This window comes from Mustela putorius, unplaced genomic scaffold, assembly GCF_011764305.1.
Source record: "Mustela putorius furo isolate JIRA1106 unplaced genomic scaffold, ASM1176430v1.1 tig00000430_pilon_pilon_pilon, whole genome shotgun sequence".
NCBI classification, from domain to species: Eukaryota; Metazoa; Chordata; class Mammalia; order Carnivora; family Mustelidae; genus Mustela; species Mustela putorius.
In genome coordinates, this window is record NW_025421377.1 from 25,126,173 (window position 1) to 25,145,565 (window position 19,393).

General features: G+C 43.0%; 1 protein-coding gene across 1 annotated transcript in view; it reads left to right on the forward strand.

The window, feature by feature from the left end:
• FAM47E (family with sequence similarity 47 member E) overlaps positions 1-19,393 on the forward strand; it is a 37,184-nt gene that overhangs the window by 7,719 nt on the left and 10,072 nt on the right. The window contains 4 exon segments of the mRNA XM_045079895.1: positions 6,831-6,981; positions 9,938-10,132; positions 16,538-16,666; positions 16,668-16,694. Coding sequence (XP_044935830.1) covers positions 6,831-6,981; positions 9,938-10,132; positions 16,538-16,666; positions 16,668-16,694 — 502 coding nt within the window.

Below are 19,393 nucleotides of genomic sequence, written 5' to 3' on the forward strand. Positions count from 1 at the left end.
ACTACACCAGGAACTCTACCTTCATTAACCCTTTCCAAAGCACTAAGCTTAATTTTCATAGAAACCTCCTTCTTTTGTATCACTCTCTTATATTCCCAGTTCACATAATTAACCTGAAATGTTCATGGGACGATAAGTATGCTACACAAAAATAGATTCGGGGGGCGCTGGGGTGACTCAGTCGGTTACGCACCTGACTTCAGCTCAGGTCCTGGGATCAAGCCCCCTAATGGGCTGTGCAGGGAACTGGCTTCTCCCTCTGTCTGCCCCTCCCCCCACAACCCATGGCTCCGTCTCTCTTTTTCTCTCTCTTAAATAAATAAATAAAATATGAAAAAAATAGTTTTTGGATACAAATTCAACTTGTGAATTTAGATGACATCACTGGTGGGCCCTTAGGAGTGTGGATGAAGGAGAGAAAGGCTGATCCACAGCCCTTGGGCCACTGAAGACCCAGGCCCACGGTCAGGGTGTGTGGAAGGGACCACATTGGAGCTTTTATTCAATTATACTTGTTTGCTGACATGAGACGCAGGGTGACAGGAACCCAACTCTCCTGGCCCCTCATAGAATTGGGGAAAAGACCTGGGCACACTCATCTCCGCTCTGTCCTTCTTCTAGGAGGAAGCAAGATGGCGCATGAGAAACACAAACCCTGTCTGCTCTTCCCTTCCTGAGGGGACCCCCGGCCTGGCCCAGCACCACTGGAGCCTGCTGGGTGCCGGGACAGTCTGCCCATTTCTGGGTTTCAGTGACCAGGTCCTTTGGACCTAAATCCATGTGCTCCAACATGGTTGTTGTCAGTAATAATATTTTGGCTTTCATCTTTGCTCTTTGTATTGTTTTGCTCAGAAACTGGGGGTTGGGGGGAGGGAGAGGAGCTTTATAAGTAGGGATCCCCTTGGAGAGCCCAGCAGAGTGGGTCACTGTGGCCCTATGAACATCTTTGAATTTTTTGATCCTCGGCGAACTGTTAGCTGGTTCTCTTTCTGTAGAACGAAATGAAACGAAACAACGGCACTTGCTGAGTACCTGCTATGGGTCATAGACAATGCTAGGCTCTGAGGACAGAATGGTAAACAGATTAGGACCCTGTCCTCATGGTGATTACAGCACGGTGTGGAAGGGAACAGTGAATACATACAGAAAGTATGCATCTTAGTTCACAAAGCCGTATGTTTTTAAAACACCACTTTTCTCTCTTTTTCTATTTACGTCTGGCCCCAAACCCTCATCCCAGTGAGCTGCAAACCAGTCATGGTCATCATTTGTACTATAAGAAAGTGGGGTAGGTCCCCAGTAATTGCAGGACTGATCTTTAACCTCTTTCTGGTCTTTGGGACTCCTCTCTCCATTCTCGCTGTTTGTGCTACACCCTGTGCGCCCCTGCCCCTTCCCATGTCACCCACAATGTCGAGTATAATTGGTGCAACAAGCTTGGGCTTCCTTCCACTGGAGAGATGTTCTGCCTTTAACAGTAGGCAGTTTCCCTGGTCAACCCTGAAAAAATCTTCAGGAAAAGAAATTAAAAGCAGGAGAAAAGATAATAGTATAGAGGAAGTGAACCAAACTAATATCTTAATAAATTATCATCACAGAATGAATGTGTAATTGCCTAATGGCAAGGTTTTCTGTCAGTGTAGTCTTAGCACATTCTGTTAGCATGTCCTTGTCCGTGCTTGCTGTATAAAATAACATGAATCTGGTGGCTTACAACAACAGAAATTTATTATCCCACAGTTCTGGAGGCCAGAGTCCAAAATCAGTACTACTGTGATGAAATCTAAGTGTCAGCAGGGCCATGTTCCTTCCAGAAGCTCTAGGAAGGAATGCACTCCTTGCTTCCTCAAGCTTCTGGTGGCTACGGGCATTCTACAGCTGTGGCTATGTCACTCCAATCTTCGTGGTCAAAATCTTCAAATCTCTCTGCTCTGTTTTTACATTCCCTTCTCCTGTGTGTGTGTGGGGTGTGTGTGTGTGAAATCTCCCTCTGCACTTCTCTTACAAGGACACTTTGAAATGCCAACTGAGTATTACTCCCACCTTAAAAGACCACCAGAGACGTGAGTCAAAGCCAAGCAGCAAGGGTCGTTTATTGCAGGTTCGAGCCTGGACCTCTGCGCCGCTCGTTGCCGATAACGCTGAGAGGTCCGGAGCTGGGTCGGTGCAGGATTTTTATAGACAGATACAAACAAGTTTCGGGTAGGGCTGAGCTGATTGGTTGACAGTTTGAACAGGCATACTTGGCGTCAGTGGGTTGGGTCAGGGGGTCCGCCCGCGAAAGCAGACAAAGCAATCTTACAGAAGCAGAACTGGCCGGGTTAGACCACGCATGCGGAAAAAAGCACTATCAGGATATTGAAGGCCTGGTTACTATCAAGTAAAGACAATTGGGAGTCTCCTGGTGGAATGTTACATTCCTGCTATCAAGCATCCTTGTTAATGAGATTTAGGTTTAGAAGAAATTTAACTTGATTTACTTTTCCTTCCACCTCCGCCTCCTTCGGTTTTTTATGGAGGGGAGGGTGACATTAGGGCTTGAGGAACTGAGTTCTCTGTCTTTGGAAATTGGGCTATTGATAAGGTAACTTCTTTGTTTGTAAATCTCAAGGACATTTGCAAACCAAGGGAGACTCCTGCCTTGCAGGACTGTGGTTTCTGCAAGTTAACCATTTATCATTTTATGGCAGTCAGGGGTGCCTGAGGAATGCTACACATATGGAGGGGAGCGGGTGGAGGGGGGGTACAAGGCGCCAGCTCTTGCTTTGTCCTCAGCCAGCCTCCTGCTCCCTCATCAACTTGTGATGGCATTTAGGACCCACCCAGATAATCCAAGATAATCTCCCCATCTGAAGTTAAATTAATTAAATTAATCGTATATAGAGAGATAATTTTTCCAAGTAAAGTAACATTTACAGGTTCCAAGGATTAGCACCTGATCCCTTTGGGAGCCATCATCAGCTTACCACAGGGTGAGGTAATATCTCCCATCTTTAAAATAACTTATTGAGCACAGAGTCTCTCCTTTCCTTTAGAGCAAAGCTCCATGAAAGAGGTGCCCGTATTTACTTCCTCTTCTTTCTTTAACTCATCAGCACTCCAGTGGATCTGCCCTGGGTCATGGTCGCCATTGACTTCTCAGTGATCATCATGTTTGATGGGCCAGTAGTAGTTGACACAACTGATCATGTCCTCTTTCTTGAAACACTTTTGTTTTTTTTTTTTGTTCACTTGGCTTCCGGTCACCTCTCATTCATGGCTCTCGTCCCCCTTCAATGATCTCTCCCCAGTCTTCATTTGCAGGTCCCTCCTCCTCTTATTTTTGACCTTGAAGTACATCGGACTCGGTCATCTGCTGAGGTGATCTCCCTCTGCCCAGCTTTATATGGATGTTCAACATTTGCCCATGAATCTACCCTTGCCATCTCAAACTCAGCAAGTCCACACTGAACTCTTGATTTCTTCCCCAAACCTACTCACCCTTCTATCTTCTCTAGATAATTAAATAGTAACTTCATTCTTCTAGTTACTTTCGAAACTGCCAACAAATCTTAATGGCTTTACCTTTGAGATATATCAGTCATACCTACTGTATGACTGTTGCTCTGTTCCAAGATCCCACCATCTCTTACCTGAATTATTGTCATAGTTTACTCACTGGTCTCGTAAGCTCCACCCAACATAGCCCTGCTCTCTGCCCCAACAGTAGTTAAAATGATTCTTTTAAAAACTTAAGTCAGCCTCATTCCTCTACTCAAAATTCTCCAGATAAGGCAGAGCACAGGGAATGTAGTCAGTGGTATTATAACAGCCTCATAGAGTGGCAGATGGCAGCTACACCTGTGGTGAGCCCGGCGTAACATGCAGACTTGTTGGATCCCTGGGTTGCACACCTGAAACTCAGGTGACATCATGGGTCAAGCACACCTCAATTACACAAACACACTGCGACATCCATATCATGGCCATAAATGCTGTGTTTTTTATTTAAAAAATTCTCCAACTGCTTGCTTATTCAGAGTAAAATCCGAAGTCTCACGGTTGACTCTAAATGCTCTTACGATCAGGCACCCTTACCCATCAGGCCTCACTCTCTGCTACTCTGTCCCTTGGTCTCACCCCTCTAGTCACACGAGCGTCTCTGCTGTGCCTCGACCATGCTCAGCACACCCATGCCTTGGGCCCTTTGTACATGTTTTTTTCTGCCTGGGTCTGCAGTTTGATATCTGCCTGGTTTGATCCATTTCTTCTTTGGGGTCCCTGGTCAACTATCACTTTGGTAGTGATGCCTTCTCTGTAGAAATAAAAAGCCCCCCGTCAACACTGTCCACACCTCCTGCCCTGTTTTATTTTTCTTTATTTTTTTTTATATTTTTATTTTTCTTTGTATCACCTGGCATAGGCTTACCTCTTTCCCATCTGTCTCAATCTTAAGTTCTATGAGGATAGGGTTTAAACTTTATTTACAGCTGAATCCTAATGCCCGGAGCTGTGCCTGGTACTTAGCTGGTGTTTAGTAAATGTTTGTTGAATGGATGGATGGATGAATTAATATATGGGTGCTCTGGGTAAAAGGTACAGGGTACCAGGAAGAAAGTGTGGGTTCTGGGGACAGCCTGGGAACACCTCCCTGAGGAAGGGATATGTATGTTGGAACAAAAGGGAGATGAGGGAATGCAGAAGGCATTGCAATCAGATGTTGCAACATGTGCAAAGGCCCTGTGGCTGAAGGGAGCGTGAGGAGTTCATGAAACTGACAGAAGGCCATGATGGCCGCAGCTCAGAGAGTGAGGGAGGATGGTAATGGAGAAGAATCTAGAGAAACAGGCAAGGATTGGGCCATGAAGGACCTTGGAAACGGAATTAAGACTTAGGTCTTTTTAATGGAAGAGTAATAATCTATTGAATACAAAAACTTGTGCCTGAACATTCTTTCATAGCAGCACTGTGCATGATAGCCCAGATGTCCATCAACTGATGACAGATAAACAAAACGTGGTCTCCTCAGACAATGGAATCTTAGCCATAGAAGGGAGGAAACCACTGATACATGCTATAACATGTATGATCCTTGCAGCGTACTGGATGAAAGAGGCCAGACACAAAATGCCATATGTTTGGGGCACTTGGGTGGCTCAGTTGGTTGGGCAGCTGCCTTTGGCTCAGGTCATGATTCCAGGGTCCTGGGATCGAGCCCCGCATCGGGCTCCCTGCTCAGTGGAGAGCCTGCTCCTCTCTCTTCCTCTGCCTGCTGCTCTGGTTACTTGTGCTCTTTCTCTATCTCTCTGTCAAATAAATATAAATAAAATCTTTTTTTAAAGATTTTTATTTATTTATTTGACAGAGAGAGATCACAAGTAGGCAAACAGGCAGGCAGAGAGAGAGAGAGGGAAGCAGGCTCCCTGCTGAGCAGAGAGCCCGACATGGGACTCGATCCCAGGACCCTGAGATCATGACCCGAGCTGAAGGCAGCGGCTTAATCCACTGAGCCACCCAGGTGCCCCAATAAAATCTTTTTTTTAACAATGCCATATAAGGTTCCATTCAGATAAAATGTCTAGAATAGGCAAATCCATAGAGACCAAACGTAGATTACTGGTTTTCAGGAGCAGAGAGAATGGGGGAAATGAAAAGTGACTGTCAGTGGTTACGGAGATGCTTTTTGGGGGGCAATGCAGATGTTCCAGAATTAGATAATGACAGTGGTTGCATAACTTGGTAAATGTATGGAAGCCACTGAATTGTATATTTTGAAATGGTAAATATTATAGTATGTGAGTTCTATCTCAACCTAAAAAAGAAGGTATTGAGAGGTTTAATTGAGGGCGAAGGGGGACCTCATTTGCTATGACCAGATTTATATTTTGAAGTGATTGTTTTAGCTGCGGTGCTGAGAATGGATTACGGTTTGGGGGTTGGGGCCCTAGGGGAGATCAGAGATACCAGTGAAGAACATTTGCAACAGTCCAGAGACAGAGGTAGAATTTAAGCCTACCAGATTTGTTTTTTTTTTTTTTATTAAAGCTTTTTTTTTTTTTTTTTAAAGATTTTATTTATTTATTTGACAGAGAGAGATCACAAGTAGTCAGAGAGGCAGGCAGAGAGAGAGGCAGAGAGAGAGAGGAGGAAGCAGGCTCCCTGCTGAGCAGAGAGCCCGATGCGGGACTTGATCCCAGGACCCTGAGATCATGACCTGAGCCGAAGGCAGCGGCTTAACCCACTGAGCCACCCAGGCGCCCCATGCCTACCAGATTTGTTAACGGGTTGGATTTTAGGGATGAGAGAGAGAAGTCAAGGACATCTCCTGCTTGTTAAGATTGTCAATGGCTTTAGGGAACTCCAAACACAGTAAATGGGCACATGCCTTAATAAATGGTACTCACGGGGTGCCTGGGTGGCTCAGTGGGTTAAAGCCTCTGCCTTCCGCTTAGGTCATGATCCCAGAGTCCTGGGATCGAGCCCCGCTTCGGGCTTTCTGCTCAGCGGGGACCCTGCTTCCTTCTTTCTCTCTGCCTACTTGGGATCTCTGTCTGTCAAATAAATAAATAAAATCTTTTTAAAAAAATGGTACTCATAATTTCAAAATATCAACTTATACTAATAAAATGCTATATTCATTTTAATTATTATAACAACTCATGATATACTTGCCTTTATGATATTAATAATGAGAAGGTAGTCTCTGGAAAATTAACGTCTACCTTGTAAAACTTGTGAGAGACTATTAGAAATGCAAGCATTACCACTTCTTTCTTTAAGATAGTGTTTGATATCTGTTTGGATTCATGGTGTCTCATCTTGTAAGTCTTTGATGATCTCATTATTCTTAGTCCCAAGAAGACTGCTGTGTCACATCCAGGTCAATGGCTTCATGAAGAAAAGAAGCCACATCAAACAGATTTGCTCCGTGAAGATGGTCCTCTTATCCATGAAAATGTGCGCAAAGGAGTTAGGGACTTCTGCAACTGGGCTACTACTTTTGTAAGTTCATAGTAATACTTACAACCAACTTTTTAAAGTCAAGCTCAGAGTTGCTATTATTAAAAAACAATGTTAGGATATGATCTAAGTCAAATAAAGTTATAAAGGAATTATGATTCTTCCATCATTTATGATAGGAGTGTTCCCTATAGATGATGTTTCTGGAAAGTTTGCAAGCTTGCAGAGTATTTGAGTGCTTATTGTTTATATGCCACATTGTTGCTGTTTCTTTCTTTTTAGTGGCTCTTTTTCTTTGCCAACTTTATTGAGATATAAATGACTTATGATATTGTGTAAGTTTAAGGTATACAATGTGATAATTTGATATATATAAATATGCATTTATATATATCAAAATGATTACCACAATTGCATTAATTAACACATGCATCACCTCACATAATTATCTTTTTTTCTTTGCACTTTTAAAATTTTTTTATAAACATATAATGTATTTTTATACCCAGGAGTACAGGTCTGTGAATCGCCAGGTTTACACACTTCATAGCACTCACCATAGCACATACCCTCCCCAAGGTCCATAACTCCACTTATGGACCTTTCTCTGACCCCCTCTCCCCCCAGCAACCCTCAGTTTGTTTTGTGAGATTAAGAGTCACTTATGGTTTGTCTCCCTCCCGATCCCATCTTCTTTCATTTATTCTTCTCCTACCCCCCTAACCCCATGTTGCATCTCCACTTCCTCATATCAGGGAGATCATATGATAGTTGTCTTTCTCCGCTTGACTTATTTCGCCAAGCATGATACCCTCTAGTTCCATCCACGTCATCGCAAATGGCAAGATCTCATTTCTTTTGATGGTTGCATAGTATTCCATTGTGTATATATACCACATCTTCTTTATCCATTCATCTATTGAGGGACATCTAGGTTCTTTCCATAGTTTGGCTATTGTGGACCTTGCTGCTATAAACATTTGGGTGCACATGCCCCTTCGGATCACTACGTTTGTATCTTTAGGGTAAATACCCAGTAGTATGATTCCTGGGTCATAGGGTAGTTCTATTTTCAGCTTTTTGAGGAACCTCCATGCTGTTTTCCAGAGTGGTTGCACCAGCTTGCATTCCCACCAACAGTGTAGGAGGGTTCCCCTTTCTCCGCATCCTCGCCAGCATCTGTCATTTCGTGACTTGTTAATTTTAGCCATTCTGACTGGTGTGAGGTGATATCGCATTGTGGTTTTGATTTGTATTTCCCTGATGCCAAGTGATGTGGAGCACTTTTTCACGTGTCTGTTGGCCATCTGGATGTCTTCTTTGCAGAAATGTCTGTTCATGTCCTCTGCCCATTTCTTGATTGGATTATTTGTACTTTGGGTGTTGAGTTTGCTAAGTTCTTTATAGATTCTGGACACTAGTCCTTTATCTGATATGTTGTTTGCAAATATCTTCTCCCATTCTGTCAGTTGTCTTTTGGTTTTGTTAACGGTTTCCTTTGCTCTGCAAAAGCTTTTGATCTTGATGAAATCCCAATAGTTCATTTTCATAATTATCTTTTTTGAATGTGGTGAGAACATTTAAGATCTACTCTCTTAGCAACTTTCAAGTATAAATACAATTTTGTTAACTGCAGTCACCACACTGTACATCAGATTCCCAGAACTTCTTCATCTTACAACTGAAAGTTTATATATTTTGGCCAATAACTACTCATTTTCCCCACCCTGCTATTTCATATTTTTATTTTCCATTTCCATGTCCTTTTTTCTCAGTCCTTCACTCCTTCAACTCATTTTTCTCAGTTATATTTATCTTAACCACAACCTTCACAAAAGATATTTCTGACACGAGTAGACTTTTGTTTGTTCTTAAAGTCTTTCCTTGCCCTCCTTCCAAGAATCCACTTAAATTCCTATTTGTATTCTTAAGTCCCTGCAGATGTCTTCTTAGTTTTCTCCTGGATTTAAGACCTTCTAGGATATATAATCTTCTGCTCCTGTTTTTTGAAAACATTAGTCAGTTTTAGCCAATGTATTATTCAGGACTACTTCATTGGAAATCCAATGAATTTTCCAATCCTGAATTGGAAATCCAATTCAGATTGGATTAAGGGAGAGAAGGGAACCATCCTGAGGTCCTAGGAGCTTCAGGTATAGCTAGATCTAGGTCCTAAAATGTTGCAAGGTGTTCTCTCTGCCTCTTGACTCCTCTATCTGAACCTATTTATCTGACTCCAGTTTCAGGTGTGCTACATAGTTATTTGCCGTTCTATACATTATGCTGTGTTCACCACAAGTGTAGTTACTACCTGTCACCATATAACACTATTACAATACCACTGTGTTTCTATGGTGTACTTTTTATCACCATGACTTATTCATTCCATAACTAGAAACCTTTACCTCCCAATCTCCTTCACGCATTTCACCTGTTCCCCTACTCACCTCTCTTCTGAAAACCCCCAATTTGCTCTCTGTGTTTATAAGTCTGTTTCTGTTTTCTTGTTTGCTTTTTCATTTGTTTTGTTTTTTAGATTCCACATCCAGGTGAAGTCATGTCGTATTTGTCTTTCTCTGCCTTATTTCATTTAAGCAGAACACCCTTTGGGTCCATCCATGTTCTCACAAATGGCAAGAACTCATTCTTTTTTATGGCTGAGCAATATTCCTGTGTGTGTGTGTGTGTGTGTGTGTACGTGTACACACCATGTATTCTTTATGCACTCAGAAGTCTGCTTAGGATTCAGCAGACTGAATTTGTCTCAGCCCATTAATTCCCTCAGGGACCTGCTGCTCCTGGCTGTCCTGAGTTGTCCCGTAGCACACCGACGAAGTCCTCCAGAGCCCCAATACTTCTTGTTCCCAGTGAATGCTGACCGAGCATTTTCTACCTGTCCTCCAAACGACCTCTTCTTAGCCATAATCAAATACCTCCATTAGATTAAAGAAGAATTTCACCATTTGTCCTTGACTCGTGCAATGTGATAATCTTCTAGGGAAGTTCCAACATTGATGAAGAGTTCATCCTGAAGCAGTTTGACATTGACTGTCAGAGCAAGCCCAGCCATGATGTGTCCCCCCCGACCAACCAGGCTCCTCCGGAGCTAAAGAAGAGAGCGGGATTAAAGAAACTGCAGGAACCACCGTTTTTCCAAAAACCAGACTATGAGCAGAAACTCCAGAAACCACAGGTAACTGCCAAAGAGGAAAAGACTGAAAACCAAAGAAAATTAAGTAGGATTAAAATCTTAAATGTTCTTGAATTCTGGTACTTCAAGGGGGCAGTGGCCTTTTTTCAGTAGAATTCTTGAAAATTTTTTTGGTGTTTAGTAAATATTTGTTAAATCAATGAATATTTAATATATATAATAAAGCTAGTTACATAAACAAGGCATAACATTCAGCATTATTTTTTAAAAGATTTTATTTTCTATTTGGAGAGAGAGAGGATGAGAGAGGGAGCACAAGCAGGGGGAGGGGCAGAGGGAGAAGCAGGCTCCCTGCTGAGCAGAGAGCCCGATGCGGGACTCCATCCCAGGACCCTGAGACCATGACCAGAGCTGAAGGCAGAGGCCCAACTGACTGAGCCCCCCAGCCACCCCCAGCACTATTATTAATATCTGCATAGTTGTTGTTATCTCTATGTGTTTTACATGTTGAAATTCTAACAGTTGATGGAAATATATATGACAGTTTATTATTCTAAGAGTTAAATCCTACAGTTAATGATTCATGAAAGTTGTTTATTCTTTAGCCAAAGAATTCTTGAGTGTTGGGGGGAGTCTTATGGACCACAGACAGTCATTCTTGAGCACATGCTTGCAGATTACTAACAAATCGCTCAGTTTTTCAATACCACTTTCCCATGAAGATAGAAGAACAAGGAAACAGAGGAGAAAAAGCACACTCTGTTCCAAAGGGAAGTAGAATGGACTTTTAAGTGCTTTTCTACTTTTTTACACGATATACAGCTACAAATACATATATACACAAATCAAATTGTAGCAGTCCAATAACTCAGGTCATGATCTCAGGGTCCTGGGGATTTTAAAAGCTTCCCTCCTATCTCTCTCTGCCTGCCTCTCTTACTTGTGACTGTTATTTAAAAAAAAAAAAAAAGATTTTATTTACTTATTTATTTGCGAGAGAGGTGGGGAGGGAGAGAGAGAATTTGAAGCAGACTCTGTGCTGAGTGCAGAGCCCAACCTGGGGCTCGATCTCACGACCCTGAGATCGTGACCTGAGCCAAAACCAAGACTTAGAGGCTCAACCAACTGAGCCACCCAGGACTCCCAAGTTCAATAACAGATTTAAGTACTTAACTGGTGGTATAAGCCTGGGGTGTGAGGGAAGTTCCTTTCTCTGAAAGTGAAAAACAATATATTATCCCTCTGTTTTCTACCTGTGATCTTTGATACTATATTTCTGACATTTAAACATAGTAACTTCGTCCTCTACAGCTGACCACCATTCGGTGACCTGCTTTTACATATGTGATGTTTTCCATCCGTGGTTACATATGCGATGTTTTCCATCCGTGGTTACATATGCGATGTTTTCCATCCGTGCTTACATATGCGATGTTTTCCATCCGTGGTTACATATGCGATGTTTTCCATCCGTGCTTACATATGCGATGTTTTCCATCCGTGCTTACATATGCGATGTTTTCCATCCGTGCTTACATATGCGATGTTTTCCATCCGTGGTTACATATGCGATGTTTTCCATCCGTGGTTACATATGCGATGTTTTCCATCCTTGGCTCCACTGCACAAGGTTTAGGAAAAATATGCATTCCGACACTAATAGCAGCGCTTGAAATTTTCTGTTTGCTCTTCATCTCTGTAAAGCGTAAAGTGCACCGTAATGCTGGACAGGCAGGTTGTGTCCATCACACCCGAGGCCTGAACCACAGCTGGCCCCGGATCGGGGCCGAATCACATTGCTCAATCCCCTATGTACAAATCATTGCACAAGTGCTGCTTTACCAGCCCTGCTGGTTATTGCCAAAACTGAACTTTTGACTGGCAGACAGAGGGTCACTATGTGAAAGTTAAAGTACATTTCCATATGGGGTCATTTTCCTTCACTGGTAGGACCTCCTTGAATCCTACTGTGGATCTGCTGGTGGTTAATTCCGTCAGCCTTTGTGTGTCTGAAAATATCCATACTGTGCCTTCATTTTTAAAGATGTTATTTATCAGAGAGAGAGAGGGGGAGAGAGCGAGCACAGGCAGACAGAGTGGCAGGCAGAGGCAGAGGGAGAAGCAGGCTCCCTGCTGAGCAAGGAGCCCGATGTGGGACTCGATCCCAGGACGCTGGGATCATGACCTGAGCCGAAGGCAGCTGCTTAACCAACTGAGCCACCCAGGTGTCCCCGTGCCTTCATTTTTAAAACAACTTTTGTGAGTATAGAATTCTAGGCTCACAGTGTTTTGTTGGTTTTATCCTTTTTACATTGTTTTGTCTGTCTGCACCTTAAAGGTGGTATTAATACCACTGCCTTCTTGGCTGTATTGTTTCTGATGAGGAATCTTTAGCCTTCCTCATCTTTGTTTTTCTGGACGTGTGTTTTCCCTTGGCTGCTTGGCTCTCTGTTGCCGGCTGTGAGTGGTGTGATTATTAGGTACACCTTGTGCCTGGGGTTTGCTGCGCCTCTTTTATCCACGGGTTTATACTTTGCATCAGATTTTGGAGAATGTTGATCATTATTTCTTCAAAAACTGTTTTGTCTCTCTTCCTCTGGGCTCTGAGGATGCCAGTTACATGTAGTTACATGTAATTACGTTGCATGGGGTTGTCCCACAGCTCGCTGCTGCGCGTCCAGTTGGGAATTGTTTTTCCTCTCTGTCCTACGATCGCTGTCCTTACAGATTCGAATCTGTTCTTTATGCAATGCCTAATCAGCCATCAATCACCTCTGGTGTTTTTCGGCCATTGTGTACATTAAAATTTTCATTTCAGAAAGTTTGGCTTGAGGGGCACCTGGGTGGCTCAGTGGGTTAAGCGTCTGCCTTCAGCTCAGGTCAGGATCCCAAGGTCCTGGGATCGAGTCCCACATCAGGCTCCTTGCTCAGTGGAGAGCCTGCTTCTCCCTCTGCCTCTGGCCCTCCTCCTCCTGGACCCCATGCTCATGATTCTCTCTCTCTAAAATAAAGAAATAAAATCTTAAAAAAAAAAAACCCAAAAACAAAACAAAAAAATGTTTGACTCGAGTTTTTAAAAAATATTTTAAAAATATTTAAAAACTTGAATTAAAAAAAATATTTCCACATCTCTTCTTAATCTTGAGCTTATGAAATACAGTTATACAGTTATAATAACTGTTTACTACTGGGATGTAGTTAAACTTACTTGGAAATTTTGATCCTTTTTGGTCTTGGCTCTCAGAATTTGTTAGGAAGGACTGACTGTTCAGTCCATGGGTGATTCTCCACAAGGGACAAGACCCTTCGGTTTTTTCTACCCAGGGTCCTGTGAATCTTCAGGCTTCTCAGAAGAGAACAGAAACTGTCCCTGACCCCGTGTACATGCTGCACCCTGTTTCTTCTAATCCTTTTGGCTGGTTCTTTCCCTAAGCTCGGGTAGTTTCCTCTCACACATGCTGAGGAAGATGTCTGCAAACCGCTGATTGCCCTCTCCAAGCACTTCTCCGCTTTCTGTTAATTGTTGCTGTCAGCTTGAACCACCTTGGTCTGGTCTCTCAATTCCAACCACTCAGCTCAGGGGCTGCTGGTCTCCTCCGAGCCTCTCCCTGCGCTGTGGCCTGGACCGTCTCTCAACACAGCGAGCTGGGGCCGGTGCCCGGGTGGCTCAGGGGGTTGGGCGTCTGCCTTCGGCTCAGGTCGTGATCTTGGGGTCCTGGGACTGAGCCCTGAACTGGGTTCCTTGTTCAGCAGAGAATCTGCTTCTCCTTCTTCCTCTCCCTCTGTGCTCTCTCTCTCTGTCTCAAATGAACAAAATCTTAAAAAAAAAAAAAAAAAAAAAAGACTGATCTGGGGTAATTGTGGGGCTTATCTTTTTAGTTTCTTGTCTCTTAGGGGATCACTGTACCTGCTATTTGATGTCTAGTGTCTTATAAACCATTATATATGGATATATATATTTATACTTACTTCTTTTCTTTTTTGGCTGCTGCATGTGGAGGGTGAATCTGATCCCTATTCCAGAAGTGGAAATTCCCTTCGTTATTTTTATCCCACTTACTCCTGCTACATTGTTCTTTGGTCTTCTCTAAAACTCTGAGCTTTCCTACAACCTTTTCTGTGCTCATAATATTCTCTCTGCCTGAAGTGCCCCTCTGCCCATGCCTACCTTCTTATACCCTCCTCTAAACCCAGGTCATAGGCCGGTTTTTCCGTGGAGATTTTTCAGGTCCTGGGTTGACATGAATTCATTCTTACTTCTAATCTCTCCCAGCCGCCTGGGCCCCTCCTGCCATATAACTCTGTTTGCCTCATATATTCATTCACCCATTTGTCTATGCAATCCTTCAACGAACATTTCTGATTTCCTACTACCAGGTGCCAAAATGTGCTGGGAACAAACCAAGAAGCGGAGACAAATGCTTGTTTCCTGCATTTAAGGGTTGACAGCCTAGTTGGGTCAACATGTAAATGATTAACTATAATGACACGGTTTCGTAGGGAGAGAGAGGAAGAGGTAATCGATTCCACCCAGCATGGGGCGAGGGTGGGTTCAGCGAAGGCCTCGCAGAAGAAATGGTGTTTGTACTGAGTCTTGAGAGACGACTGGTCACCCAACAACAGAACGTGCTTCCGAACTCAGTCTGTGCAGTAGCAGTAGTAGAGGTTTCATGCCCTCCTTTCCCTGCCTTTCACTTTCCTTGTGCACTCACTCTTTCTCTCTCTCTGACAAATAAATAATAAAATATTTTTAAAAAATATTTTAAAGTATTTTTTAAATAGTTAAACAAATAAAAATAAACATCCCACTATGCACAGGAGAGCAGTCTTCCTGACCTTCCAACAAAGGATCATCCAGCTCAAAGTATCCATAATGCCAAGTTAAGCAATCCAATTTTAATTCAATAAGTATTATTGAGCACCTATTATATCCAAAATATTGTTCTAGATGTCAGGGGTTTGTACCTAGGAACAAACTCCGCATTTTAAAGCATGAACAGAGAGACGAGCATCAGAAGACAACTTAGCATGTGAAACGGGGCTATGTCCCGTTACGAAGAGTGAGGCAGGGCAGAAGACAAGGGTGTTGTGAGGTGGCTGCAGGTTTTCGACCGTCTGTTCAAAGGGGAAGGACAGAAACGCTGAGGCCAGCTCTGCGGAGGGCTTTCCCCCCCTCTGCTCTGTCCCGTTCTCTCTGCCTGAGATACGGACAGATCGGACTTGACTTGAAATGAACCACACATTCTGCTTCAGGTTTAAATGTGAGTGAGAAGAGAGGCCGCAGAATCTTGGCGGTTTCATCGTTTGGTCTTGCTCGGTGTGTGGGGATCGCGTCCACACTATCAGGTCTCGACCCGGCAGGTCTCTTTGCGTCCGTCATTCACTACTGAGGAATGAGGGAAAGGAAGGAAGGCCGTCTATTTTTTTTTTTTTATTAAACAATTTTTAAAAAAATTTATTTATTTGACAGAGAGAGATCACAAGTAGGCAGAGAGGCAGGCAGAGAGAGGGGGAAGCAGGCTCCCTGCTGAGCAGAGAGCCCGATGCGGGGCTCAGATCCCAGGACCCTGAGATCACGACCTGAGCCGAAGGCAGAGGCTTCAGCCACTGAGCCACTTTCTCTCTTCCGTTTATGGGGAAGAGATTAGTGTTGGAGAGCGTATTTGTTGTTGCTGCTGTTGGATAGCATTTTGATCAAAACTAGTGTAGCATTTATAAGGCTAAAGAAAGGCAGTTCTGGGCTCATAGGAAGTCTATAACTCGTGATTATGGCTGACTGAGTATTGGTGGGTTTTTTTTTTTCCCTTGATATTTATTTATTTGAGAGAGAGAGAGAGATGGAGGCCATGCACAAGCAGGGGGAGGGGCAGAGGAGGAGCAAGAGGGAAAGAAACAGACTCCCCGCTGAGTGATGAGCCTGAAATGGGGCTTCATCCCATGACCCCGAGATCACAACCTGAGCTGAAAGCAAGAGTCAGATGCTTAACCAACTGAGCCACCCAGGCACCCTGGTTGGTTCTATATTGTCTAAGGTCATCATGCTTCAGTGAAATATGTGATTTTTTAATATGATTTCTAGCTGCTTCACGTAAGTTTCTCCTTTAATCTTTCCTACAACCCTATGGAGGGGATACTCTCATCTTCATTTTATAGATGCAGGATTAAGTAATTTGCCTCTGGACTCATAGCTACTAAGTGGGGAGGCTGGACTTCAACCCATGTTTGTCTAAGTCGAAGGCCATATTTAACCACCCATTTTTTCTTGTTCATGAACTTTTCACGGTACCTTTGTAAATAAAAGCATTCTGAAACTTCATAAAATACCTTGACAAGGATCAATAATGAGCTAAAAATAAATGCTACTGCTTTCAGAAACTAAATCTTAGGTTTATTGAAATGACAAATATAAAAAATGAATGAAATTGGGAATTATGTTATTTTCTGTAGAATCCTCATAAACCAAAGTGTGTGAAGATGAGATATGGAGCTTGGTATCTGAACACGAAGTTGTGGAAAAAGCAAAGAGCAGACGAACCTTTGGTTGACCCCAAGGTGTCATGTAAAGCTCAAGATGAGAAATTTTAAAAGGGAGATGCAGGAACAGGTATGTGTATATGTTGAGATTAGATCATCCGATCTGGAGGGTTTCGCAGTGTACCTGGTAGCTCATACTGAAGCCAGAGTCTGGGTGAAACACAAGTTCCAGAAAGTCTTACAGCTTGCATGTTGACCTCAACAATGGGAAAGTTACACATACACACGTTGTACGTGTAATAAGTAAGACGTGGGATCTCCTGGCTTTGTGGTAGACACAATGTCTCTAAAGATAGGACAATCACTCATTATATTCCTAGCATTCTTGGGACAGTTAATTCTATGGATAAATTGGTTGTTCCAAGGGTGGAGTGACGTGGTAGGACCACCTGCTCAGAATGGATATAACATCACCGGTTCTCTTTGAGTAACTAAATGGGAAGTTTGCTTTTTGTCAGCAATGGATGAATGTTAAAGAATTCAAAAATTGCCTTCGGGAAACATCTTTTTGCAGTTCAGCAGAGTTGTAGGATTTGTCTAAGAGAACAAGGACAAAGGTCAGTAAACACTGCTTGGTATCACAAAGCAACAAACACGCCTAACAAGTAGGTGCTCTAATATCACTACACAAAACTCTGTGCCCGCAAAAGAAGGGCAAAGAAGTTACAAAGAAGATACTCATTGTAGTCCTGGAAATTTGGAGATAATGATGCAATACCTGAACAGAACTCTGAGACGAATATTTGTGAACCTCTTCTCTTTTACAGTGGGCCCCAAACTTCTCCCAGATAATGATGTGAAAACACTGCAGAAGGAAGTAAAATGTACCAATTTGCCTACTCGTTCATTTAGTAATCACTCATTGATCGCCTCCTTTAGATTGGAAACCTGAGACCAGAAGGATGGTCCTTTTTATCTTTTCCAGTAGCGGGTATGACATTCTTATTTTCAGATGTGGGCCTGACACAAATTTAGAGCACAAGATGCTTAAAGAAGCCTATACATAATGTAAATAATGTTCAGTAGAATTTTCTGGCATATGGTTTCTGGAGCAAAATATCTAAATTTATGTGAATTTACTACATGACATAAAACTATCCCAGCTGCACTTAAAAAATAACAAAACATGAAGGAGTGAAGGTTAATTCTTAACCAATTAAATACTGAAAAATAATAGTGGTTGCAAAACTTACTATTTGTAAGGGTCTTAGAAGTTCTTTTGTTAGAAATACATTCCTAAAGACTTACTCAAGGCTGAAGGGATTTTACATATTCCATTTTGATGGTGAAAGCAGGAAAAGATGTTTGCCAGAATGGGGACAGTAAGCTCCTGAAAAAGAAATAACGTTTAGATTTTGGAAATAGGGTTGCATATTATAGTGAAAGATTATTTACCGGACAGTCTAGACAGAGGGAGGAGTAGAAACCATGGGGTTTTCCATAATGACGTTTATAAATCCCACGCTTGGAGTTCCTGAAGATCGAATTGCCCTGGGGACTTTAGCTGCATTGACTGTGGCATCCCAGTTCATCAGACACATAAGACGCGGTGCAATGCCGGCAAAGCGCAGTCGCTAGGGCGACATGGCTGTCTTGCAGGAACACACGAGTTTCTCTGTTCTTGGAGGAGCTCATTTGGGAGGTCAAACGGTGTTAAAGAACGGAGTTACAATGACATAAACTTACCTATCCAGTTTTAAAATTCAAATAAATGAGAGGTAAAACCGAAAGAATACGTAAAGATCCCAAAGGTATTGGAACCGGATCAAATCTTTTCTGATTGTCGTGCCCTTTCATGTTAAAATCTATTAAAGAACAAAATCCAACCAGGTAAATTTAAAGGTGTAATTAGCCTTATTCAGTGACTCACTGAACCATCCTGTCCAACCAGCAGAAGTGAGCTCTGAAGAGTTGTGTTGTGTAAGACGGAACACAAGTGGAAGAGTTGTGTGGTGTCAGGAGGAAGGCTTTCATAGGCAGAAATGAGTGGGTCAAGGAAATTGTTGCAAAAGAAAAGATTGTTCCAGGTAAGGTCACCTTTCTTAGGGGGAAGGGCAGGGATCTCAGGCAGAGCCTCGCGGGCGCTCATCGGGAAATTCCAGACTCACTGGTTTAAAATCCCACTCATGGGAGAATCTGAAACTTCGATTCGGTATTCGATTAGGTATTAATCTTGGTGGGGCTTCACGCAAGTGACTCCCTTTTGGACCCGTTGTTCCTTTTTCACGGTCGCACCCCTGCCCCTTCCAGAGACTGTCCCCTGCACCGAGAGGTGTGATCAAACTGTAAGGCATTAGCACTGCTCGCAGCTGCTGGTCTGTAGGTCCCAAAGCTTCGGTGGATCTCATTTCTTTTGACGAATCCCTGTGGTGTTCACGGGTGGTGATTCAGGCTCACCATGTTTTAGCCAGTCATTCCCTTCATCTCTTCGTGATGCTCCAGACTTAGGGAGATCATCTGCTTGGTGACAAGCGGCTACAAACATGCATTTCAAGCTTTTGAGAGAACAGAACCCACCAGGGAGAGTATTATGGTAACTGCACATGGGATCATTCCCAATGTTTGGAGTGCACTTTGGAGCCATGGTTTCTGAGGCCCAACCGGTCAAAGAATGACCCTGTTGTCAGAGGCGCCCTTTTAAGCCAAGTGGCTTGCCCAGTGATGTTACGTAAGTGAGTTTCGGCTTCCCCAGCGGTCTTAATCCAAGGGCAGCATGTGGTGTATGGGCAGCATAACACAGACACCTCTTTGCTCAGCTAAAAGATAATC